The sequence below is a fragment of the Rhamphochromis longiceps genome, linkage group LG1 (genome assembly GCF_057381845.1).
Source record: "Rhamphochromis longiceps isolate RC_006_pf linkage group LG1, R_longiceps_female_GT1.1, whole genome shotgun sequence".
NCBI lineage: Eukaryota > Metazoa > Chordata > Actinopteri > Cichliformes > Cichlidae > Rhamphochromis > Rhamphochromis longiceps.
In genome coordinates, this window is record NC_140557.1 from 2,070,044 (window position 1) to 2,097,112 (window position 27,069).

The 27,069-nt window shown below is 47.0% G+C and overlaps 1 protein-coding gene across 2 annotated transcripts in view; it reads left to right on the forward strand.

Moving 5' to 3' along the window:
• adamtsl3 (ADAMTS-like 3) overlaps positions 1 to 27,069 on the forward strand; it is a 198,561-nt gene that overhangs the window by 24,561 nt on the left and 146,931 nt on the right. For both annotated transcript variants that reach the window (XM_085400428.1, XM_085400502.1), the window contains exon 3: positions 6 to 119. In XM_085400428.1, coding sequence (XP_085256554.1) covers positions 6 to 119 — 114 coding nt within the window. The remainder of the gene's footprint in view (positions 1 to 5; positions 120 to 27,069) is intronic.

Consider the following 27,069-nt stretch of genomic DNA (forward strand, 5'->3'; position numbering starts at 1 on the left):
GTCAGTGCTCAGAGAGTCAGACTGCAGTGTTCCTGCCAGAGTTCGCGCTCTCACCTCAGGGCAGCTTCATGGAGGACGCCACAGAGGATCACTTCCTGACCTACAGATACGACGACCAGGTGAGTCACCCGCTCCTCTCTGCTGCGTGCTGCACACCGTGAACTGAGCCGCTGATCGTCAGTGAAGCTGACAGCGTTCAGGCTGTTCATGCATGCAGATGGGGTTTACAGCTCTTGTGTGTTTGTGTGCGTGTCATAGAGCCGGTCCGGCTGAAGCAATAAGATATTTCTTTCTGACAGTTTCTGGTGTTTCTAGTTGATGCTGGAGGTCAGCTGTAGTTTGCTTCTGACATGGATGGAATATGTTTCTGTTCTCCTACTTTGTGTAGATCATGCAGCAAGCTCTTCACAGTCCAGAGAAGCAAACACGTCAAAAAACAATAAAAAACCCACAGAGAGACCACTACACCAGCAACATCACAACAATGTCGTATCGCGAGTGCAGTTTTGTGAACTGCGGGTGAGTCCCGCCTCTAATGATGCGCTCCGATGTTGGCGAGTTCGTCACAGAGAGATTCGGCTCTAGAATGGAAGAGAGTAGAAGTTGGTGCAGCTTAGGATGAACTTCATTCCTCAAGAGACATGTAAACATGACTCCTGAGCGTGTTACGCCCGCGGGAACGGCGCTGAGCTGCGAGGGGATTGTGGGAGAAATGAGCAGAGCGGCCTCCTGATGCCAAAATCACTCAGATCTGTGTGTGTCGTGACATCACACATCCGTGATTTATTCTTCAGTTCTCTCGCTGTTTCCTGTGGCGCGTGTTGATTGTTGGGACGTATGAAACGTTAGTCACGTAGAGCAGCGGCTGCATGGCGGCACGACTTCAGCCCAACGCTCTCTTCTCCTCACGTCTGACGCCTGGTTTTACTTGGATGCTCTGTGGCTGCGAACGCCTCACACGATCGTGTGATTGGTCCCAGCTTCAGTGCGATCTTAACTCAGGCTTTCTGAATGAGCGTCTCTCTTTTAAGCACCCGGCATCAAAAACAGGAAGCTGCTGCAGCAGATCACAGGTTTCACTGCAGCCTCGCACCTCTGTGGGACAGAACTTACACCATGTCAGGGATACGTGTTCATGTATAAAACAGTTAAACCGATTAAGGCTGCGTGTGGGTGTGTTCAGTGTTGGCGTGAGAGCAGATGGCGTTACCCCAGTGGATCAGAAGCCACAGGCTGAGCGACAGGTGGACCGGAGGCTCCGTCTTCTTCGCCGTGGCGCTCCGCGTGTGCTAACCGATGCACGCCGCAGTTGTTACTCGTCAGCAGAGCACTGCAGGGAGCAGATCTGAGTGTCAGCAGTGTGTTTCCTGTGTTTTTCCCACCAGTTAATAATGCGCTGTCACGTTTTCCAGCTCGCCGTCTGTCCCGCGTTCACGTTCGTGTGGCTGACACATCAACCAGGTGAGGTCCCAGAGGGCATTCCCCACACATCCCCAAAACCAACAAAAAAGGAGCACGGTTTAATTTGAGTTTATCTAAAGACGCCATCTTTCAGTCGCCATGACGATCAGATGAAGCAGCGAATGCTTTCCAGTCCTCCTCCCGTCACAGATGGAGAAGATGGGAAGCAGTTTGAAGCGCGCGGCAGCGCTGCGATCGCCGAGCATCGTGGATTCATAACCTCGCTTAGATTTGTTTGTAGCCTGAAAAGCGATTAAAGGTATCGATCGAACGATTGATTCACTCACTCGCTCATTTATTTATCCGAGTTACAGTGACTGATACAAACGATTTACTCTCTGCATTCGTCTTCCTGGACATGCATTCCAAAGTTTTAGTTGTTTCTATTTTACACCTGAGCTTGGTTTTCCGACTCGTGCTGTCTGTAGTTTTCCCGACTGTGTCTTTGAGGCGCATTTTTCCTGAGTGTCTGAGTGGAAAACATATATTGAACATGCTGCTGAGCTGAGCTGGAGAATCACTCGACCTTTGTTTCTTTGCTTTCTTGGGCGAATATTTTGGTTTTACCATAAACATTGTAAACTGAGCAGGTAACCTGTGTGATTCAAATCACATACCTGGTAATTAGTGCAAAGTAAAATCAAAGAAATGTCAGGTAACCACATTATTGGTCACATGATGTCGATAAAATGCTCCAATAGGCTCCAAACACGGTGCAGAGTTCCAGTTCAGGTGAAGCTAGCAGCCGCCTGTGTCACTATCCACCTGTCCGTCAAAGAGGCCACGCCCCTAATAATGCAAACTTTAAACCTTTAAACATCCTCCTGTGCAGCTGTTACGATTGTCTTTAAATCACCAGTTTTTGTGATTTTTTTGAGCAGCAAAAGTGTGTTTGTTTGTTTTTTTTCAGTCACAGCTGTCACTTTATATTTTTGTTGAACACTTACACACTTTAAACCCCCGATTCATATTATCCACTTACATCTGCACAGAGCTGACCTTTCCTGTGAAAAACACTCAGAAAAGCTTTCACGGCCGTCGGTACGGCTGCTGACGAAACCGAGTTTAAGCCTCGCATTTTAAAAGTGCTGGACGTAGGTGTTGGTGCTGCAAGAGGTTTCAGTCTAATGTTGCATTCCTGCAGAGTCGTGTGTGTGTGTGTGCGTGTGTGTATGTGTGCGTGTATGTGCGTGTGTGTGTGTGTGCTTTGATGAGGAGCTAATTTTGCTGTTGTGGGGAAAAAACAACTTGTCATGGTGAATTGGATTAAAGGACTCAGGTGCGAGACTCCTTGCAGAATGACAGTGGATTTATTTACAGTGAAAAGGTGAGTTAACAGTTCGAGTCTATAATCCAAAAAGGGCAGTGCAGTGATACGGCGACCTCTCCTCACGGTGACAGTGCAGTAATAATCCACAACAACTCCTGGTGCCGGCTCCTCCTCCAATCCTTGAACCCTGGAGGCAGATGAGAAAAAACACACGCTCAATAACGAAAACGTCCTCTCCTTCACAAACCGGGTATGCTAATCATGACTACGCTACCCGCTTTAGTTCAACGTTCCAGCGTTGGTTGTGACTCAACCGCCCCGTTAAATAGGTCTGCGCTGGCAAGGTAATTCTGCACAGGTGCGATGATTCTAGCTTAGGACACTCCCCTCCGGTCAACTGCCGTTCCGTGCCACGGCTTCCGGAAGTACATGTTCCAGCAGAAAAACACATGCCCAGGATGGAGGAGAACACGACACAGTACACACAAACACCACAACAAATTGGCAAGACGATCAGTGAGGACCGTCTAGCCATGACAGTACCCCCCCATTAACGGGAGCCTCCCGGCGACCGACCAAATTTGTCAGGGTGCCGGCGGCGGAATTCCTTCACCATAGCATCATCCAGAATCGCAGACCGCGGCACCCAAGCACGCTCTTCCGGACCATACCCCTCCCAATCCACCAAAAACTGGAAGCCCCTACCGCGACGCCTGGCATCCATAATCCGCGTGATGGCATAAGCAGGAGCGCCGGCAACAACCCGGGCGGGCGGCGGGGGCCTGGAAGGCGGGCACAAAGGGCTGGTCCGGACCGGTTTCACCTGGGAAACATGAAACACATTATGAATCCTCATGTTGCGAGGACGGGCCAAACGAACAGACACCGGATTCAACACAGCTTGGATCGAAAAGGGCCCAATAAAACGCGGGGCCAACTTCTTGGATTCAGTTCGTAAGGGAATATACCTGGAAGAGAGCCACACCTGCTGTCCAACACGATAGGCAGGGGCCGGAGTGCGGCGACGATCGGCCAACCTCTTATTCTGCGCCGTCGTCCTTAACAGAGCCGCCTTGGTGGCGCGCCACGCCCGCCTGCAGCGTCTCATATGATGCTGAACAGAGGGAACGGCCAGCTCACCTTTAGTGATGGCAAGTAATGGTGGCTGGTACCCCAGCGACGCTTCAAACGGAGACACACCAGTGGCTGCCGACGTGCTGGAATTGTGGGCGTACTCAATCCAAGCCAACTGGTCACTCCAGGTGGATTGGTTCGAGGAAACCACACAGCGTAACATGGTTTCCAACTCCTGATTCGCCCTCTCCGCCTGACCGTTCGTCTGAGGATGAAAACCTGAAGACAAACTCACACGGGCCCCTAGTCCTGAACAAAACGCCCTCCAGACCCGGGAAGTAAACTGGGGGCCCCGATCAGAAACAATGTCTTGTGGAATCCCATGTAACCGAAAAACATGCTCCGTAAGGAGCCGAGCCGTCTCTAAGGCAGTCGGGAGTTTGGGCAACGCCACAAAGTGCGCCGCCTTGGAAAAACGATCTACAACAGTTAGTATGGTCGTGTTACCTGATGACGACGGTAGACCAGTGACAAAATCCAAAGCAACATGCGACCAGGGGCGCTTGGGGACTGGCAGAGGGTGCAAGAGACCGGCCTGGGGGGCACTGGGGGTCTTATTGCGAGCGCAGGTAGGGCAGGCCGCAACGTAGTCCCGAACATCCCTGAGAAGAGAGGGCCACCAAAACAAACGTCGCAGGAAACTCACGGTGCGGTTCTTACCAGGGTGGCAGGAGAACTTTGCTGTATGGGCCCAGTGTATAACCTTGCCCCGGACCGTTGTGGGGACGAACAGTCGTCCGTCAGGGCCCGTCCCTGGGTCCGGCTCCTGTTGCTGGGCCTCTTTAACCATCCTCTCGATCTCCCATGTGATAGCTCCCACGATGCAAGTGGCGGGCAGAATGGGTCTCTGCTTCTCTCCGTCATCCGTGTGTGGTGCAAATTGGCGTGAGAGAGCATCGGGTTTCGTGTTGCGTGATCCTGGTCTGTAGGTTATAGTGATATTGAAACGTGTAAAGAACAGGGCCCACCTGGCTTGACGTGCGTTAAGACGCTTAGCTGCCTGGATATACGCCAAGTTCTTATGGTCCGTCCAAACCACAACGGGGTGTTCACTTCCCTCCAACCAGTGCCTCCATTCCTCCAGGGCCAGCTTGATGGCGAGGAGCTCCCGATCGCCCACGTCGTAATTCTGTTCTGCTTGGGTCAGCCGTCGAGAGAAGTAGGCACATGGATGCAGCTTGCCACCCACCCGCTGGGAGAGAACGGCCCCCACCCCCGAATCCGATGCGTCCACTTTCACCACAAATGGTCGGGTGAGGTCAGCCTGGATCAAAATGGGAGCAGAGGAAAACAGTTGTTTCAAACGAGCAAATGCCTGCTGCGCGGAACTAGACCATAGAAAGGGCAGTTTGGGAGAAGTGAGTTGTGTGAGGGGAGAAACCACCTGGCTAAAGTTCCTGATGAACCTCCTGTAAAAGTTGGCGAACCCAATAAACCTTTGCAGTTCTCGACGCGTCTTGGGTTCGGGCCACTCCACCACTGCCTTCACCTTAGCAGGATCGGCTCGTAGCCGCCCCTCCTCCTCAATAAACCCCAAAAACGGCACAGACTGAACATGAAACTGGCATTTCTCACCCTTGATGAAAAGTCGATTTTCCAGCAGACGCTGCAGCACCAGTCGCACCTGTTTCACATGTTCGGCTCGAGTCTTAGAGAAGATGAGAATGTCGTCTAAATAGACAAACACAAAATGATTAATAAAGTCACGCAGCACATCATTAACCATTGCTTGGAAGACAGCGGGGGCGTTGGTGAGTCCGAATGGCATGACCAGATATTCGAAGTGCCCCAAATGGGTGTTAAACGCCGTCTTCCATTCATCCCCCTCACGAACACGAACCAGGTGGTATGCATTACGGAGATCGAGTTTGGAGAAGATAGTCGCCCCTTGGAGTAGTTCAAACGCTGAGACAAGAAGAGGGAGGGGATATCTGTTCTTGACGGTGATCTTGTTCAGGCCCCGAAAATCAATACAGGGGCGGAGAGACCTGTCCTTCTTCTGTACAAAGAAGAATCCAGCCCCCAAAGGGGATGTAGATGGGCGAATTAAGCCGGCAGCGAGAGAGTCTGTAATGTAGCGCTCCATCGTCTCACGTTCAGGCTTTGAGATGCTGTAAAGCCGGCTGGTGGGTAATGGGGCGCCAGGGTGCAGATCTATCCCGCAATCATAAGGGCGATGAGGCGGGAGAGACACTGCTAGGTCTTTGCTGAATACTTGAGCCAGGTCGTGGTACTCTGGAGGGACGGCTGAGAGATCGGGTGCCTTCACCTGAGCCGCCGGATTTAGGGGCACTAAACTGGGCACCGCTGCACGTAAACAATGTTCATGGCACCACTCGCTCCAGCCTGTCACGCGTCCCTGAGCCCAGTCGATCTGCGGATTGTGCTGTTTGAGCCATGGGAACCCCAAGACCAATGGGGTGCCGGGGGCTTTAAACAGAAACAGGGAAACTCTCTCAACATGGTTACCAGAAAGAACTAAAGTCAGATCGACAGTGCGATGGGTTATTGCCGCTAACGGGCTGCCGTTAAGAGCTGAAACCTGAAGAGACTCCCGGAGAGGAACCGCGGGGAAGCCCAACTGCCTAGCGAGCGATTCATCCAAAAAATTTTGTTCAGCTCCAGAGTCCACTAATGCACGGCACTGGTGAGTGTGAGATTGAAAAACCAACTTAGCAGAACAACTCAGATGGGGAGCAATGTTCATGGTCGCACCCGTCAGTACTCCCACAGCTACTGACGGGCCTGGTCGTTTCCCCGAGAGGGGCATGCGTCAGCAAAATGTCCCTTCTTTCCACATGCAAAACACTCACCCGTCTGGCGTCTCTTCCTCCAATCTGTGGAGCTCAACCGTGCTCCGCCTAACTGCATCGGCTGCTCCTCCTCTTCCGCTGACCGCGGGTCCGTCCCCTTCCACTCCAGGGCCGGTAATCCAGTCCGCCACCCAGCGCCTCCCGGTGTCCGCTTGCTGAACTCCCGAAGGTGATCGTCCAACTTAATACATAAATTAATCAATGCACTCAAGGTTTTAGGCAATTCTTTGGAAGCCAACTCACGCTTCAGTCCCTCGTTCAGACTGTTCAAGAAAGCTCCCCGGAGCGCCGTCTCCTCCCAACCAGTCTCCTCAGCAAGAATCCAGAAATCCACCGAAAAGTCAGCGACACTCCTCCGGCCCTGTTTCAAAACAAACATCCTATGTGCCGCACTGTCAGGGTTAGTTCCTTTATCAAAAACACTTCGAAATTTGCTCAAAAAATCAGTGTAGGAAATCTGAGGCTGGGAGTTTAGGACCGCTTGTGCCCACTGCAAGGCTCGACCTGTCAACAGCTCCACCATCAGGGTGATTTTAGAACAATCAGTGGCGTAAGCCTGAGGCTGCTGCCTAAACGTGAGGGCACACTGCATTAAAAAACCCCTACTCTTGTCCAAATCTCCGGAAAATTTTTCTGGGACTGGCAACAAATGTTCACGCCGTGGCGGAGGAGGGGAGGGGGGCAGTGGGCAAGCAGCAGCGACGTTGATCGGAGGTGGCACTGGTAAAGGCCCCCCAGCAGCTCCAGGTGGAGATAGCAACATACCTTTTAGCTCTGTCACAACCTGGATTAGCGCTGATTGCTCCTTGGAGAAATGTTGTAACATGTTCTCATGGCGTTCTAGTAGCGCCGCCTGGAGCGACAGCTCGCGCCGCCAAGGTGCCGAGTCCGCTGAGTCCACTTGGCTGGAACGTTCTGTCATGGTGAATTGGATTAAAGGACTCAGGTGCGAGACTCCTTGCAGAATGACAGTGGATTTATTTACAGTGAAAAGGTGAGTTAACAGTTCGAGTCTATAATCCAAAAAGGGCAGTGCAGTGATACGGCGACCTCTCCTCACGGTGACAGTGCAGTAATAATCCACAACAACTCCTGGTGCCGGCTCCTCCTCCAATCCTTGAACCCTGGAGGCAGATGAGAAAAAACACACGCTCAATAACGAAAACGTCCTCTCCTTCACAAACCGGGTATGCTAATCATGACTACGCTACCCGGTTTAGTTCAACGTTCCAGCGTTGGTTGTGACTCAACCGCCCCGTTAAATAGGTCTGCGCTGGCAAGGTAATTCTGCACAGGTGCGATGATTCTAGCTTAGGACACTCCCCTCCGGTCAACTGCCGTTCCGTGCCACGGCTTCCGGAAGTACATGTTCCAGCAGAAAAACACATGCCCAGGATGGAGGAGAACACGACACAGTACACACAAACACCACAACAAATTGGCAAGACGATCAGTGAGGACCGTCTAGCCATGACACAACTTGAAAAATGTAAATTGTTCTGAGAGGTTTTCTCTACTTTTTACACCATTGGACTTAAGCCTGAGCATGACGTGTCTCTCTCTCACACACACACACACACACACACACACACACACACACGCAATGACCCCATTCTTCTTCTTATAACTTCTGCAATATGCAGATTTCTTTCCCCCGTTTGATTCAGTGACGCAGCGCGGTGAAGGAAAGCGATCCATCTGGCTCTGGAGTGCGGTTAATAAGGACATCTCTGTGCACGGCTTTGGACACAACCACATAAATCTTGTTAAGAACTTGAGAGCACACTGTGTTTTGAAAGCCTTGCAGCTGACAAATATCATACAAATGGTCCCTAATGAAACACAGGAACCTTGTTTGGAGTGATTTGACTTGGATGAGCTGTCTGGAGCTCTCCGGCCGTCTCAGGGTTGCTGTTGTTGCACCGCCGTGTGCCAGAGACTCACAAAGGCTGAGGATGGCATTGTGTTGCTGTAAGGACATTTGTGACTCTAGTGTACGGTGGTGTGTATCGCTGGTGTTTCTGTAGGTCTGTTACATGTAGAAAGGAGTGAAATCCCTTCTATCAAAGACTTTTCTGCAGAGCTCTGTGATTCGCCTCCAAGTGCGCGTTGGTGTCGAGCTGAAATGGAATCGGGCACCAACAGGAGACCTTCAGAGAACACCTCCCAGCTTCAGTGCATTTGAGAATGAGTGTAACTTGTGGCCTTTAAAGACTTCTGTGCATCTGTGTATCCAGAAAAGTAAAACACTGCAAGTTTCCATTCTGAAGAGGAAAGCTGTACCACAGCCGCACAAATACAAGCTGGGACAAGTTACCGACATATGTCGCTTATATTAGTTATTTGGCGAAATATCTCAAATTACTGATGACTAAAAATGTAAAAAGTAAGGAAGAGGTGGGAGAAACACTCTTCATCCATGCTATCAGTGCTGATGTTGCATAGTTTGTCCACCAGATGGCGCTCTGTAACATCTCTGTTTGGCAATACGTGTCTGAAAACGGTATTCATTTTGCTGACCAATACTTTTTGTGATAGCTTTCGTCACCGACCTTTGTTTCTCACCAAAATACGATTTTTTTACTTTGGTCAACCAATAAAAATGAGATGAAAATATTGTGGAGAGATGAGATCCAATCAAAACTAATAAAGTTGTGCAGAAAGGCGGGACCAGTCCAGCTAGCTCCCAGTTTCTCATGAAAATGTGACAAAATGCTTAAAGAGAAGAGAAAAGCAGACACATGAACACATTTCATGTGACGTCGAGGAAAATAAGACGCTGAGGAGGAACTCTCACTGTAACGACAGACTTTCTCTTTATTTAGTCTCTACAACCTGATTCTGTTTAGTCGACTGAAACTAAAATAATTTATTATAAATTACGACTAAAATCGAATTATTATTTGCTGTTAACTGAACACTGACTGGAAACAGAGTCGAGTAGACGAGCGACCCGCGACTTGTTATGACAATAACACAAGATTAATATTCAAATGCAGTTTAAAAATATATCATCAGGACTCAATCAGAACTCCACATAACAAATGTTTGGAAACCGGTTTATGTTTGTACTGAATATCAGTCTCTACTCAACATGTGAACAAATGAATGTGCAGGAAGTTTTGAACTGTTAAAATTCAGATCTGAATAAATAAAAGTTACTTTTTTAGCTGCATGTTTCTGCAAAGAAAAGACAGAAAATTCTCCAAATATCAGTCAGAACTGTCAAAGCTGGAAGCAGGTAAACACTGAAGAGTAAATCATGTCTGCATGTGAGTCGGCAGGGAAAATATTAAGTAAAAGAGGCTGAGAATAAATATTTTAAAAGAGCACACAATGCTCAAGAGCCGGTGTGTGTTATGTTCCAGACATTTCTGTTACCAACTGAGACTCAAAAGGTGCAAATTGGTGCATAAAAATTCCCCGAATGCAGAAAATGAAGTGTCTGATGCTCAAACTGAGCGTGATATGTTCCCAACAGAGACATCCTGCTGGAATCTCTGCCGCTGCAGATTCATTCTCATAATCCGGGTCAGCTTCAGCCTCCAATCAGGGTGAGAAATTATCTTCAGCGGTGGGAGAGAGACGACCTGAAACAGCTTGTTTCAGGCGAGGGGCTGTGCAAAGAGAAGTAAGGATTATTATTCAATTCAGTTTTATTTAAACAAATCACAACAACAGTCGCATCAAAGTGCTTTATATTGTAAGGTCGACCCTACAGTAACACATACAGAGAAAACCCAACAATCATATGACTCCCTATGAGCAGCACTTTGGCGACAGTGGGAAGGAAAAACTCCCTTTTAACAGGAAGAAACCTCCGGCAGAACCAGGCTCAGGGAGGGGCGGGGCCATCTGAGAAGAGGAAGACGGGATGAAACAGATTATTATGAACTGGGAATCATGCAAAGCTACTCTGGTAGAATCCCAGAATGACGCTCACATGGAAGCGCTGGTAGACAGAAACGTCATGCAGATGTTGTCATCGCGACCTGATTAACCGCACGCTCACGGCAGCAGCAGGTGGAGGTGTGATCTCCGCCCTGAGCTGTGCTTCCAAACTGGCCGCCTGCTCCTGCCTCTGCTTCACCAGTGGGACGTGAAAGACGGCGCTAATGTGCGGGCGGGGTCCGTGCTGGAGGCGCAGCTCAAACATCACGATCTGCACTTCTTCTCCTTGTGAGTGTGAAAGTGTAGATTCACCTTCAGATGCATCGATCGGTTGCTGAGGAATATTTTTCTTGTCAGGTTTATTTTTTCTGTTTTAAAGTCAGACTGTAAGTGCAGCGAGTGCTCATCGTTCACACTCCAGAAAAACAGCCACACAAACACAAAGTCATTCCAGCTGTTTTCATTCGACTGGAATCATTAAGAGACTTTATGAAGTTTTTATACATTTGATGCTCTTGCCTCATGGCTGATATTGTCCTGTTAGTTTGATATTCAGCGGAGCATCTTTGAACGGATCGGCGTTCCTCTGACAGAAAAATAAAAAGCTTGACATTTGCACATCCAATCAGGATCCAATCATAATCAGAAACTTTATTAATACCTGCTGATAAGATGGGATGATTATTCACATGCAGCCATGAATGGGCTGTAAGGTATGAAAGTGGCAGCACAGGTTGATAAATGTCGGGGTGTCTTTTCCTGATGCTGTTCCAGTGGCCTGTGTTCAAATGAAACATGGCCAGTTTCTAATAATGAGGTCAGCATATGTGCGAGTAATCCCAGTGAGCCAGAGGCTGCAGTCTAAACACTCTGCATGAGGTCACAGAGAGGGGACCTTTTGTTTGTGAGGAGCGGCCAATGAGAGGACAGTTGTCTGAAAGTAGGAGGAGCTAAAATGGCTAGTTTCAGATGGAGGGGCTGCAGCAAGGCCCGGTGTAAGATAAATTATTTTGAACTGCAGAATGTTTTAGAAAATCCTGCGATTACACAGAGTGTGTGTGTGCGTGTGTGTGTCTGTCTGTGTGCGTGTTCACTGGCGGTTGTTTGCTGTAAATCTGTAAATGTAATGCGAATGTTCCTGGATCTCCTTATCGCCCACCCTGGCGAAGCAGCCTCTCACGCTGAGTCATATTAAAAAGCGAGCCAGCGAGAACACCAAATTAAATTGCATTCTGTGTCTCTGCTGTCACAGAAGGAGTTGACTCAGAGCTGGCTGCATCTCTCTGGGCTCGCGTTCATCATTCCTTTAGGTAAGATTGGCCCCAGCTTTTATAAACGCGCTGTCAACGCTCGGCGTGTAGGAAAGCCCGGAAACGTTGACATGTCGGACTCTCAGCTGCGACGCCGGCTCGTGCCTGTCGTCCGACACGGGCCCGAACCAAGAAAGGAGAAACGACGCAGGTTGGACGAATGACAGCCGGACAGAGAAGCAACAGTTTCAGCCTCTTTCTCTCTCTGCGGCCGACTTATCCTGCTGCTGCTTCATCGGCGTCTCTTTTATATTCGCTGCACTGTTCTTCTCTGGCTCCGCCTCTTTTAACGCCATCTCCTGTTGCAGGAGGCAAAATATCAAAGAGCAACAGTGTCTTAACTCGTGTTTTATTGTGCCGCCTTGATGCATTAGCAGGAGTACGCGGGAATGAAAAAACAGTCTGTTGTGGGAGCAGCGTTCAGTCATTATGCTTTACCTGCAGTGGAGGGCGTGAGACGCTCGCTGACTAATAATGCTATCATTTCCCTCAGGTCTCTCTACAATGCAGCCCCGCTGCCTCGTGCACACATAAATCTGCAGTTATACAAGCCCCCGGCTCGGCTGCATTTCAATGTAGGCGTTCGCTTCTGTGCCGCCTGCTGAAATGGATTTGAAAAGATGGATGAAGGTGAGCTGAAGATCAATGGCGGCCTGTGAGAAGCCCAGAGACGAAAGTGGAGCAGGTCTGAGGTGTGCTGGACTGGAACCCAACCATCAACACGGTCCATGACGAAGCTGAGCTCCGTTGCTCGTTCCGTGTCAGGTTTCAACTTTAACTTCAGTGGCAGTGCACACCGACGGCTTTCTGGGCAACGTAGCAGCTCTGAAAGCAACAGGTGACACGTTCTCACCTTCTACTGTTTCACAGGACTGCTTCGCTGCACATCCAGCACACCCGCAGCAACGTTAGCCGCCATTTAGAGTCACGTTTGTGTCCACCTGATGAGTGGACGTCCCATAATTCCTCTCCTCTTACCTCTTAACCTGCTGCTCATCCTCCAGTCTTATATTGTTCGTGGGATTTCTCACACCAAAGATTAACAGAGAACTTTGAAAGTTCCGACTTGGCGAGAGACAGACAGTAAAGATGCGTTGAGCGTGCCAGCGCATCAGTGACGATTACACCGGCACACCAGCATCAGTTTAGTGAAAGCTGTGGTGTGTTTGCAGCCTCTCTGCTTCAGGATTTCAGAGTCTTTAAGTTAATCATAGAAATTGACTCAGGTTTGATTTACACGTGCTAAATAATTACAGAGCTAAATATGTTGATGCAACTTGTGTTTGCTGCTGGTGTTAATTTATTTTCAGTGTCAGGCGAAGATGCTATCAGAGCGAGAGCTGCGCGTCTCTCAGAGAAGCTCAGCCTCGTATATTTCTGGCTTCCCGAACGGGACGGGCGGGGGGTGGGGTGGGGGGTGGATAGTTGCCATGGCACAGACAAACATGGCTGTAATACGTCCGTGTAACTTCGCTGTAATGTGTGATTCTGCCTCTAAATGCCATCTGAAAAGGTCCACGTTCAGTTAACACGGATAATAAATGTGAATACTATGTTGAAGTGAAATGAATTACACGCAGGACCTCCGGTTATTTTGCAGACCTCGTCCCTTTCATCCCTGCTGCTTTGGACTGCATACAAAGAGCTCACATCCAGACCTTTCCTCGTGTGGGTCACGCATGAAACTGCTCAACTGTTGAGCCTGGAAAAAGGAGGGACCGTGTAAAGGAAGAAGAAGTTGGGAATTTCTAAACAATGGTTTTGTTGAATGCTTGACATATTTACAGAATAACATTCAGTTCAGTTTTATTTACACAGCACCAAATCACAACAACAGTGTCCTCAAATTGCTTTATACTGTAAGGTCGACCCTACAATAACACATACAGAGAAAAACCCAACTATCATATGACCCCCTATGAACAAGTACTTTGGCAACAGTGGGAAGGAAAAACTTCCTTTTAACAGGAAGAAACCTCCAGCAGAACCAGGCTCAGGGAGGGGCGGGGCCATCTGCTGTGATTGGTTGGGGTGAGAGAAGAAAAACAGGATAAAACGTTTCCAGCTTTATTGTTTCGTTTCAAATCCTGGAAAGCTGTCGTCATTTTTTCTACCTCAGCCTTTCCACCTGAGAGGATTTCAGTCATGGCAGCCATTCAGCTTCATGTATTCAGTGGCTGAGATCCTTCAGGGTGAACAGGACACTCCTAAGGACATTTTACGACACCGTGGTGGCGTCTGCTATTTTCTATGCTGTGTCTGCTGGAGTGGTGGACTGGCAGAGAGGGACGGGGGGAACTTAACAAACTGGTCAGGAGGGCCAGCTCTGTCCTGGACTGTCCGCTGAAGTCCATCGAGCAGGTTGGGGAGGATGTTGTCTAAGCTAACATCCATCCTGGACGTCACCTCCCACCCCTGCATGAGCCTGTACGAGCACTGAGCAGCTCGTTCAGCAGTGGACTTTTACACCCACAGTGTAGGACGGAGCGCTACCGCAGGTCGTTCTTACAGCAGCTGTCAGACTCTGTAATGCAGCTTAACATCCTTTGGTCATCTTACGCACCAGCTTGTTTGTTTGCTGTACATTTTATACATATCTTTGTACAATTTTTCTATACATATTCTGCACATTGTTACCTGTATATACAAACTTCAGTTGCTTATGTTTATAGGACCACCCTGTGTTTTCCTTTTATATTTTATTTTCCCGTGCTGTAAGAGCTCTGTAGCACCGAAATTTCTCATCCGTGGGATAATAAAGGTTTATTCTATTCTATTCTATTCTATTCTATTCTATTCTATTCTACGTAGTATGTACAAGTGATACGACATGTTCCACTTGCTATAATACTCTTTATAATGTTATAATATATGAGCATTGTCCCCAGAGGTGAGAGGTGATGAAGTACAAATACTTACTGTACTTAAGTAGAATTTTCAGGTATATATATTTCTGACTACTTTTTACTTCTGCTCCCCACGTTTTAAAAGACATATCTGTTTAAATAAATACCTGCTGAATCCCAGCCAACAGGTATTTATTTATCGCTGCTTGTCTCCTACATAAGAGATTCAAACTAAGTACATTCATTATTTGTATTCTCATGTGCTGATATTATTTTATTCTTATATTGATTTAGCACAAGGTTCAGTTCCCTTTGTACAAACGCAGTGAATAGAATCGTCCTTCAGCTTTTTACTTTCGTACTTTGAGTACATTTCAGAGCCTGTACTTTATTACTTTTGCTTGAGTAAAAAAGTTGCTTCAGTACTTTTACTGGAGTATTTCTTAACACAGGTATCTGTACTTCTGCTTCAGTAAAGAACGTTGGAGATCTCCAAATCATATTTAACGTGGTGCTCATAGAGCGATGGGTGATGGAGCGTGTCCGGATTAGTGGACGGACATCAGTCCAACAGGTCCTACTGGATTAAGTCGTATCATTTACCTGCTGCTTTAATCCTTTTAAACGTTTTCACGGTTGCATTTAAAAAAACCTGATTTACACCTGAATGCAGACAGAAGTCTTCAGTAGCATGATGTTCTCCCCTGTGGGTTCAATGAACATTTAAATGTGTCTCTGTTCTCGTGCTGATGTGAAAGAGTTAGGAGCTCCGCTGATACGTATTTCTGCACCTCGTTAACTTTCATCCGTCTTGTGTTTGTCTAAAGTTTCTACGTTTTCTAGCATCGGCTCTGGTGCGTTGCTCCTCAGCAGACTGCTGGACCCTCATGCATCATTCATTCATTGCGGCACTTCTTCAATCTGCAAACAACGAAAAGCTGTGCTGTCACATTGTGACTGAATCATCCACCACAGCCTGATAGTCATCCTTCTGCTGTTCTGTCAGCCTGTTTCATTCCTCTGAGCCGCCGTAATCTCCGGAGCTCTCTGTACCCGTTTCCCGGTCCTAGCTCTTCATTATGCTGGCAGGTAGTGTGGATTTCAGGGCCATTAGCTATGCGCTGTATGCCTTTTCCTAATCCTGCAGAAGAGATGCTCTAATGGCTGAAATTAGTAACGTGACACGTACAGAAGGGCACACATTAGCTCTGTGTGTGTTATTTCCTGAATCCCACAGGAAGTATTCACAAAGCAGGTAGTGTATGGACTGAGAGGCGTGCCAGCGAACAGCAGAGCCGCTCTGCTGCTGGAGCTTTCACTCCACCTTAAGCTGGAGATGCAGGAGAGCGTTTCAGCCCACGTGTTTCTGGAGTACTCGTGAAACTGCACTCCATGTTTCGTAGTTGTAGTTGAAATATCTAAATGTATTTAATAAACCTGCAGTACTGACGACTAAAGCAAAGTCAATAAAAAAATCTATAGTTTAAAGTTTCTATATCTATAGAATAGTTCACCACACAAAGCTGTGCTGCAGCTTTACGGAGATATCTACATAACTGTGAGTCAAATACAGTGTTGTTGTTGTATCTGTTATGATTTCCCAAAGCTTACCTCTGACCCATAATATTTCATAATAATCAGAAACTAACAATAAATATACAAAAAACACACAAACTGAACTGAAAACAAAAACTATGAAATCAAGTCTTCATGCATACTCAATCATCCAGGGAAGTAAAGTGTCCAGAGTTCCTCATTAAAACAGGATACAGGGCGGGCCCACAGCTGGGGGTTTACAGTTACTGTAGACTGTATATAAAAGACAGCGGTGGCTGCTGCTATGTTAGCTGCTAATGCTAGCTAGCTCAGTTATGCTAATAGCGCTCAGTCGTTCTCAGATGTTCCCCTGTCACTACCCGATCCGTACCGGAAACCCGATCGGTACCCTGCATGCGCAAATCTTACGTCACTTCCTCTCTTTGCCAACATTGCGACATTCAATATATTTGAATGGTACGGTTAGCGCCCAGTTAGCTCCTAGCATTTCTCAACAGCTCTGCCTTCTTTTCGACTGCCCGGGACATTTAAACAATGGATAATCCGTATACAAAGAAATTCATGCTTTTCTCCTCAACAGAGAGCGTCTCCCGATTGAGCAACAGCGCCGTAAAATAAGAAGAATGGCGCCTAATTACAGAGTTAATAATGCAGACTTTGTAATATCTCACGTGTAGATTCATCAGCCAGATGAAGTGTTTACTGACAATTGACAGTGATAGCGCACATCATCATCACTATTCCAGCAATCCTCTCCTCACAGACAAGCATAAACACACTCGACTATCGCGAAATCAAATTTAACACACGTTTGTAATGACGATAATTCAGTTTATAATAGGGTTTATTCGCTCGGTCAGCAGGTGGCGGTATCCTCGTACACTGGGGAGTAAACTGCCATTAAACGAACAGAAGAAGAAAAAAAAACATCTGCACATGCGCGGTACGGATCGGGTAGACCCGATTTGTACGGTCAGACTTTACACATGCGCAGTAAGGATCGGAGAGTCCTGATCCGTAACTTTCTTTTTATTTTTCGTTTTTGTCTACATTGTACTGAAATGCTTCATTATTGCAAACATTTTAAGATATACTTGTTATTCTTAACATCTTAACAGATACTCTGACCCATAACTATCATAAAACGCTACGACCGGAAGTAGAAACCTTTCGCGCATGCGGGGTACCGATCGGGTTTCCGGTACGGATCGGGTAGTGACATCCCCTAAAGTGTCGATCTGACTGCTTCATTGATAGCATTGATAGCATTGTTAGCATTGATAGCATTGTTAGCATTGATACCATTGTTAGCATTGATAGCATTGATAGCACTGATAGCAAAGGCAGATACTGGATTGACAAACTTTGAGGGATGTAAGTGAGGTTTGTTAGGCTGTGGTGCTGCTCAGCTTTTGGCTGACTTCATGTATTTTTTCCAGAATGAATTTGAATCCAGCTTTCCTGAACCTCCTGCTGTGTGTGTTTTTGAGAGTTGGTGGTTTGTCTGCTTAGAAACCCTAAAAAACTAAAAAGCTGCTGCCGTTATGAATAATCCATCACGGTAAAATAGCTCATTTCACTGCTGTGCTTTTACTTTACAACTGATTATTGCATTTATTATAGGCTGCTTGCATTTGCCGCTGGGCTTCTGGTGACGGCGCAGAGCTGAGGATAAAATAAGAAGGATGAAATATGCATGTTGCTCAGCACAGGGTAGTTTTTGCATGGTTGCGGTGTCAGTGACATTAGCTGCTTTCATAACACAGAAAGCTCTTCATACTTGTAACTTTTGCAAAAGCCTCTTTTTCTGTCCTGCACTGCAGGAAGTATGAACTTTTAATTTCGTGGGTCTTTTTTTAAGTTTTGATGTGAAATGTCCAATTTTGCCATCTTAAAAAAGTTCCTACATCCACATTCGGAGCAGCACACAAAGATAGTCTAACCACATGGTGTCAGACTTTCAAAATAAAAGCTCCACGTTGGTTACAGGAAGTGTTTAGGATGCTTTAAGTATGCGCTGCTGGCACTAGTGATGTGAGGGAGGACAGCTTTGTTTCTAGAGCTACATCACAACAAGTGTCCCAAATCTCTGTGGACAAATGTGAGCAGACAGCTTCCAAATTTCAGTTTATATGTATGTGTGCCCATTGTTGAACCTCTGTGCACGCTGTGCTGATAAAGAACAGATGCTGGACGTTGCCTTGTGGTCCAAACATCAGCTGTGACATCTGGTTTTAACGCCGTCCACTGCGGTTATCTGGAATCCAGCCTGTCCGGGTTTTTAAAACCTCTGAACGAGAGGCACGCTGCTGCCCACACACACACACACACACACACACACACACACACACACACACACACACACACACACACATTCATTTCAGGCACGATCACTTGAAGGGCCATAACTGTTTAAGTTTTCTCAGTCAACCATGAGGCCCGGCGCATGAAGGGCTACACTATTTGGAGAAATGAGCACACATTATGTCAGATCCTCTCTGTGTGAACATTCATCACACACAGTGTTATTGTAGCAATAAGCTGGCGGATAATGACCGCACGTTAGAGCGGAGGGCTGAGTGCTTGAAGGTGATGGAGGCTGTAGCCAGAAGGAAGCAGTGGAGCGGACACAAGAAAGGATGTGCAACGCTGGAAACCCGCAGTCTGAGCGATCTGTGCGCACACCAGCTAAAGCAATCGCCGACAGCCGCCTGCGAGTCGATCTCAGTGATCTTGGATCAAACACCTAACCTGTGAGTGATCTGGTAAAAGCCCTGATGTAACCAACTACATCACTGTTGTTCCGGGATTAGGACTGGGACACGAGGCTTTGTCGGGACAGAAACCTTCAGAGCTTCAGCAGAAGTGGAACAAAACCCCGTCCTTATGTTCCAGTGACAAAGATCCTCAGCTGTAAGACAGCAGTGAGGTTTCCATGGATAGAAAAACAACAGAGCACAAGTTTTGGTGCTTGATGCAACCAAATTTACTGAAATGAAAATGACAACAGCGGCCCATTGGTCGGCAGAAGTAGGATTTCTTCTCGCCTCCAAATGCTAAAAGAGAAAAAACCCTAAATGAAGGCAAACAAGGAGCGAATGAATGTCAGACAGGAGAGCGCTGCTCTTTGACTGAGCTCCGACCCCCGTGGAGAGCAGCCTGTGAAAAGTATTTGAATTAGCAGCTGTAATAGGTCGGAGGAGTCGATAAAACCTCAGCGGGAAGCGTTTTTCCCTCCATCCATCCTTTGATTTGATTTAACAGACAGTAAAACTGTAAAAATCCTGACTGTGGAGAACATTTGTATCTGTCACTGGTGATAACTGGAAGGGTTTTAAGATTTCCTTTTTTGTTTCAGTCTCATTAATTATCGCTTCCCAAAAGGCTCGTTTAACCAACAAAATGATGTAAGATCAGGAAATCAAAGCAGCTAAATGTTCTTATTTGGGGGTTTCATGCCTGCTGCTTCACATGATGCGATGGGCGTTAAACCACACACGTGTGCCCCTCTGGGCCTCTGGGTTATATTTAGAGACCTTACAGAGGTTTTGAATGTAAAGTAATCAGATTACATTTGCCCGTAGCTCTGCATCATAAAGCATTACTACACTAAACTCCTATTTCAAAGAGAGATAAAAACGCCAGAGCGACGTCCAGAGTTTGACACATGCTTCGAGAACGTTGTTACAGCGAACTGTCCAGAAACAGCCGTCCAGCCAGCACCACGCACAGTCTGTGACGCTAACATGCAGCGAGCACGGTGACGCTCAGGTAGAGCGACTTTGAGCAGGACTGCAGGACTCCCACCCCCGTCTCACCCACTGTAATGAGGTCGGCTCTCAAACCTAAACAGGCCTCTAACAGAGGCACCTTCTGTACGTGCTGCTTGTTAGGACGGGTGTTTGTGCACATACGTGTGCATGTGGAGAGTTTAGTGTTACGCTGTAAACTGACTGTCACACAGGGGATGATGTGGAGTAACACAAAAGAAAAGTAACCAGACGTGACACTAGTTACGTTCTTGTGAAGCGCAGCATCATCTTGTATCGCCACTGCCACTCGTCACGGGAGCTGAAGCAAATCTGCGAGAGCAGCACAGGTTCTGATTACAAACAGTTTCTTTGAAATGTCCAGTTCAGGTGAAGCTAGCAGCTACAACCGCCTGTTTCACCATCCACGCGTGAGTCACAGAGGCCACGCCCCTAATAATGCAAACTTTAAGCCTTAATACAGTCTAAGCTGAGCTGTTGTTATCTTCAAAGACAAAACCGTGTTTATTTCTGCTGTAAAGTTTTAACGTGCGCGTCTACGGGGACGGGCTCACTACCGGAGCCTCTGCTGGACGTTAGAGGAACTGCAGGTTTTTCACTTGTGAGGTGGCTGCTTGATGTCTGCTCTTCTTCTTTTATGTGACGTGTTCAAAATGTGTTATTAGTACCAGGCCCTTTTTCATGATTTTATCTCTCAGATGGAAAGATTTCTTTCATCGATCTCATCATGAGGTAATCTTGTCACTGCTGCTGAAATGCTTGTGGTGTCAAGAGGAATTACTTCACCTCTGTTTCACTGGTGTGTGTGTGTGTGTGTGTGTTTTGGGGGGGTTCTGGCTGCCCTTACGTTCCTCCAACAAATGCAACTCAATACACAGCGGTGTGAGTGTTTGTGTGGAGGTTTTCCTCCACACGCGTGTTTCTATCAGGGATTCACCAAAGAGAACAGAAGCCGTGTGGAGAAACTTCGTTGCTCTGCAGAAATCGCTAAAAATAGAAGTGTTTTTAAAATTTGTGACATATTGCACAGATATAGTTATGACTCCTTTGCTGCTTCGTTCTGCAGACAAAAGGAGATGTAAATTGCCTGCCAGGGAGCCCAACAAAGACATCAGACTCGAGTAGAAATTCCACACTGTGGTGCCTCTCCTTGTTTAAGTCGCAGCCTTGAAATAAATTAAAAGTGTCCATCTCAAACGGGTATTATTTGCTCTCCTTTCTTTGCTTTATGGCTCCCCTCGTCCAAAGCTGTTCTCCAGTAACGAATCCTGCTGTTTGAAATAGAAGTCAGAGTTTTACTCCTGCAGGTTCCATTTTCTTCACTTCTGCTCGACACTGTTGTTATGCAGAAATAAGGCGATGAGCGAGGTGATAAAGAGCTCAGGTAACAAGGTCAAATTCCTCTTCAGTGGTCGCTACAAAAAGAATCAACCCAACAACATAAAGAGGGTCAAACATTCAAACTTATGTCAGGTTTCTTTCACCAGCGGTGGGATGATTTGACAAATATGGAAATAATTAAGGGTCATGTGGATTATGAGCTTATGCCTGTTTTCCAGCAGCTGCTTTAAAAGTTAATCCAGTCAAGCTCTCTGTTAGGAGACGTCTCTGAATACACACATGCTCATACTCAAAACTCCACTTCAGTCACTGTTTTCACCTCGCCTCTTATTCTATTATTATATCTTCATCACCGTCACCTTCGTGCATTTCTTTTACTCAAAGCTTCAGGTCAGTTTTGTAATTCATTATTATCAGGAAGTCCTAAAAACTCCCTGAAAAGCCTTCAGCTGATCCAAAATGCTGCAGCAAGAGTCCTGACAGGGACTAGAAAGAGAGCAGATTTCTCCTGTTTTGGCTTCCTGTTAAATCCAGAATTCAAAATCCTGCTCCTCACATACAAGGTCTTAAATAATCAGGCCCCATCTTATCTTAATGACCTTGTAGTACCATATCACCCTATTAGAGCACTTCGCTCTCGCTCTGCAGGCCTACTTGTTGTTCCTAGAGTATTTAAAAGTAGAATGGGAGGCAGAGCCTTCAGTTTTCAGGCCCCTCTTCTGTGGAACCAGCTTCCAGTTTGGATTCAGGAGACAGACACTATCTCTACTTTTAAGATTAGGCTTCTGTCAGAGGTTTCTTAGTTAAAGGGAGTATTTTCTTCCCACTGTCGCCACCTGCTTGCTCATAGGGGGTCATCTGGTTGTTGAGTTACCTCACAGTATAAAGTGACTTCTGGGTGCTGTTGTTGTGATTTGGTGCCCTATGAGTAAAAATGTACAGCTCATCTGTTTTCAGCCAAAACCTCAGGTTTGCTCAGTTTTACATTTTATTCCCACCCTCGGTTCTGTCTGAGAGTAGGTGATGTCATAGAGAGGGGATATCCTTATATGGTCATCTTAGGTGCATCTAAGATCCTCCCACCTGTGATCCAGCGTGGCATTATGACACAACAGGAAATAGTTATAAAAACTTAAACCGGTTCTATTTCCTCAGGCACCTATGCGGACAACTAAGAAAAGGCTTTGAAAAAACGTTAGCTGTGCATTAAACCCTGAACTGTCTCTCTGAGGCTAACTGGGGTGTTTTTATTATAATAAAACTATAATAGAAGCTCGATGACGTTCAGGTGGGAGGCCGACCTTTTTATTTCAGCGAGCATGGAAGAAATCAGCCGATGTGCTTTTGTCTGTTTGAAGGCCCTCCGTGTGCTTTCACTCCTCGCAGGGCTGCAGGTTGTGCCAGAGTCATATATCAGGTTTAAACCTCCTGTTTGTTTTCCACCGCTCCCCCTCTCCCCTCCCCCTTGACCCGGGGTCGGGGCACAGTTGGTTTTCCTTCCAGCCAGTTGGACGTTGATCAAATTAAACAGGCCGGTGATTGGAAGAAGGCTCGCCGGGCTGGCGTGTCTTTCTGTCCAGGCGTGGATGAGGACACCTCTGTCCACAGTAACCCCCACCCGAACCCAGACGAGGCCTGGTTGTAGCATGTGCGCGCGCGCACACACACACACACACACACACACACACACACACACACACACTGTGAATCAGTCACTTTTATTGGGGGGGGGGTTAAAATGGATTAGCACTGTGGTGTTTGCTACAAAAAGGAGCCATGCATAGATTTTCTGCTGCTACGTCCTCCTGGGAAAAGCCTCTCTGACCTTCTGTGGTCCAAGGAGCCGCTTTCGTCTCAGCGCCGCATCCCGCCAACAAATCTCGGTCCAAACGGCCTCGTCCAACACGTCCTGCAGAACACAGAGTCAGAGGAAAGTAAAGGCATGAACCCAAAGTAAGGAGGTCAGCGCGCTGTTGATCTTTGCCTGTGTGCCTGTGCTTTATCTCCAACATCTGCCCTCCTGATTGGATTTGGCAACGTGCTTCTGATTGGCTGAACTTCTCATGCGACTGCATTTCATTTTCTCCTGCAGACTCTGCTGTCCGGTGCATTGAATTGATGAAAGTGGTAAACAAGATTTCTGCAGGGCACGGCACGGAGAGATCCATGCCCGAAGAAAACATTTGCTGATTCCACAGCGAGCGCCAGAGCCGAGGAATGCCATCACTGCTGTTTGTTTGTCTGTTTGTCAGGAAGATTGTGTAACCGCAACCAAGCTGATTTTCATCAAGCTAGATCGAGAGTTGGAGGAAAGCAAGAACCTGGGGTGGCTTAAAACGGGGATCGTGTTGGTCTCTGCAGTCGTGGCGTCTCTTATCCTAAACTCTGAAATCAATACATGATAAAAAAGAGGAGGATGAAGGCGAGCTCTGCACACACTCATGAGGGCAACTCTCAGACCCTACTCCCAGTCTGTGGATGCAGACGTGGCGCTGAAAAAGCCTATATGTGTGGAAGTCCGAGCCGAGATTTCCAGCTTACTCTGTGAGCAAACATCAGGCTCTGTTTAAAGTGTGACAGCTGTGTCTCCAGCTGTGACCAAACAGGAGTTTCCAGGGTCCTTGTGTCCAATCATTGCTGGACACATCATGATGGCTAATCTCACGCACAGGGCTGGTGAACTGTTCCCCGTCAATGCCGGGTTCTCTTTTATATTCTCATGATTTGAAGGAGCTGATAAGACCATCCTGTGCATCATCAGTCCCTCCTCATCACCTGCACGCCTGGAAATGTTGTCGATTTCCCAGAAATGAAATTCATTTTGCAGAGCAGCTGAGAGGAGATATTTTCAGCGTAGAGGCGATGTGCCAGGGCGTCGTCCTCCAGTGTGAAGTTCTGCTGTAATGTGCTGAGGTGTCTGTTGGAGATCATCTGCAGCAAACAACCTGTGCCTCATGCAGACTGCATGCACACAGTGCATTAAAGAGGAGCAGGCGTTGCTCAGCTTTTGCCCTGCGGAGCAGATTCAGCTTCAGATTTATTCCCCTGTAAAAAAGAAATTTAACTTGAAAAAGTCACCGCGGCGGCGCAAGCATGCAGAAAGTGGTCAAAACTGAAGCAGTGTGGAGCAAAAAACAGAAGCAGGGCAGTGTAAGTGATTATGGTATAAAAATAAAAGCATATGGCAAACTTTCTGATGCACTTAAATCACAAACAGGCCGAGCACAAACCCAGGAAGTCCACCGTGTTTAGATCTGTGTTTCACCTCGTTCCTCGCAGCCTTAATTTTAATTAGCAGCAGCTGATGCGAGCTACCTGCAACGGCGACTGTCGTTTTAATGTAACAATCGTCTGCTAACAGCGAGAAGCTGCTGCTGAGATCTGATAAGCAGAGGCTGTGCCCGGTGTCAGGAGGACGTCAGCCGGTGCGACCTGCTGTCCAGCTGTGAAGCAGGAAGGTTATTCACAGATGCGCTGATGGACAAAACAGTTCTCTGTTAATACGCTGTGATGATTGCCTGCAGGATACCAAAATAAAGCAGTAAAAATACAAATAAAGCTGCCTGCGACATATTTATCATGTTCTTTTTCTGCCAGCATCACATTAATGGAGTTTGTTGGCACTCGAAACCAACAGTTTTAATTTTAAAAGGTGACGGAGCTCATTATCACATGAAGCAACGTGCAAAAATGTTTCCACTGACAGTTTCAGACGGCAGCGTTTGTGCTCCACAAGAAGGCTTTTTAGAAGAAAGGCAGCACTTTTGTGCCATCAGTGTTAAGTGGTGCAGAGTAATTAAAATCCCACTGTGATTTTGCATTAAACATTGCAGAGCGTGATTTAATGTAGAAAGAAATATTCAGGGTGGAGACCAATCAGGGTGAAACGTGGTTTTCAAGAAGTCTCCTGATTGGCTCGGACAGAACGCCGGGATTTAATGAGTTCTTACCCCGACCACTGATATCAGCTCAAAGTCACGACGGCATCCTTGGACTCTAACAGATAATCTCAGAGCATTTTCTGACCGTGGCATCCACGGAAACGTCAGTCTCAGCTGAAAGCTCACCAAAAACATTCGTATGACCAGCAAACAGAAACCACAAACAGTTACAGCACAAGCACACACATTCAGGAAAAAGGTGCAAGCACAAAACTCAGATTATCCTGATCAGACGGCGGCGTGTACGCGAACACGCCGTCAGGATTCACTGAATGTTTGAGTTTAGTTTTGCTGTCTTGCTTCTGAAACTTACATCCACCGCGATGAAACTGCATTTCCTGAACAACAAGACGTGTCACATGCTTCTCTACCGTTCTGCACAGTGGTGACGTCCACTTTTTTTTGCCTCCAAAACAAAGCCTAATTTCTTTGAACTTTCACAGATGGAGCTAAATTGTGCTACGCCTTTATTAAATCCTCTGTAACTTTGCTCGGGCTCACTACACCAGCAGGAACCTCAGAAAGCCTCCTGGGGCTTTTATTGAACCTTCTGACAAATTACAAAAAAATAAATGATGTAATATCAGTTTGCATATATGAGCTTTAATTTGCATCATTTTTGCTACATCCAGCAGTTTTGTGCAGTTTATTGCACAAAAGGAAAAAATCACACTGACGATGCAGAAATCTTGAAATCTCACAAAAACTCATGAACCAAATTTCATGCACTTGGTGCATTATACAAAAGATTCCTGTATAAATATAGCAGAGCCATAAATGAAGCTGTGAAGGGGACTAAATCTGCACAGCACCCTTTGAAACAGAGTCATGAAGGATCAAATGCTGTGCTACTAACGTACAGTTTGTTTGTTAGAACTTTTTTTTTGTGCTGCTGGGCTTTTAGGAGAGAGCTGGGTGAGTGTATTAAAAGCATCCAGAAACACCCCAGAGTGTTTGTGAATGAGCAGGGGGGAGCAGCTGTGGCCCCTGGCTCTTTCATCTAAAAGCATCCAGCAAATGAACACACACACACACGCACACACACACACACACCACTTAGGAGTGACATTTAGCCATGCTAAGGGTTATTCTTGTCCACAGGACTCCCTGCGGGAGGCTGCAGTCTTCACAAACAGCCCGCAGCCTTCGCTCTGCTTGCATATAGATCAGTATCCATGCATTTGTATATGAAACTGAGTCGAGGGGGGGTAGGAGTGTTCGTGGGATTCTGCTGTTGTCACGTCTAATCCCTCAAAGTCACTTTGTCCGTTGGGTGAAAAAGGCCAGGCGGGGATTTGGCGTGGACTCAACTAGTCGCCAACCATCGGCGTGAGCGCACACGAAAGGAAGGAGACGCAGAGGAGAGTCAACAAACACAAATCCAAGCAGCTGGAAGAAAAAACTATGCAGAGGAACTTCGCAGCAGAGCCTGCGCGGTGCTTTGGCAAAGCTTGCCGCAGTGCAGCTTAGAATTCAGCTGAAGTTGTCCTACGTTGTAAATATGTATGTGATTCCAGCATAATGGTATTCATATCAGTGGTTTCTGGGCCAAACACAAAGTTGTGGCAATTAGGTGGCAAGAGTGTGGAGGAACATCATTAATATGATCCGGCGTGCCTCGGCGTGTGTCCTAAGAGATAGATAGGAATAATCTCCAGCAGTGCGAGTTCTCCCTGACCTGTGCTCTGCATTTGGGACGTTTCTAATGACTGCCCACGAAAACAGGAAGCTCTCG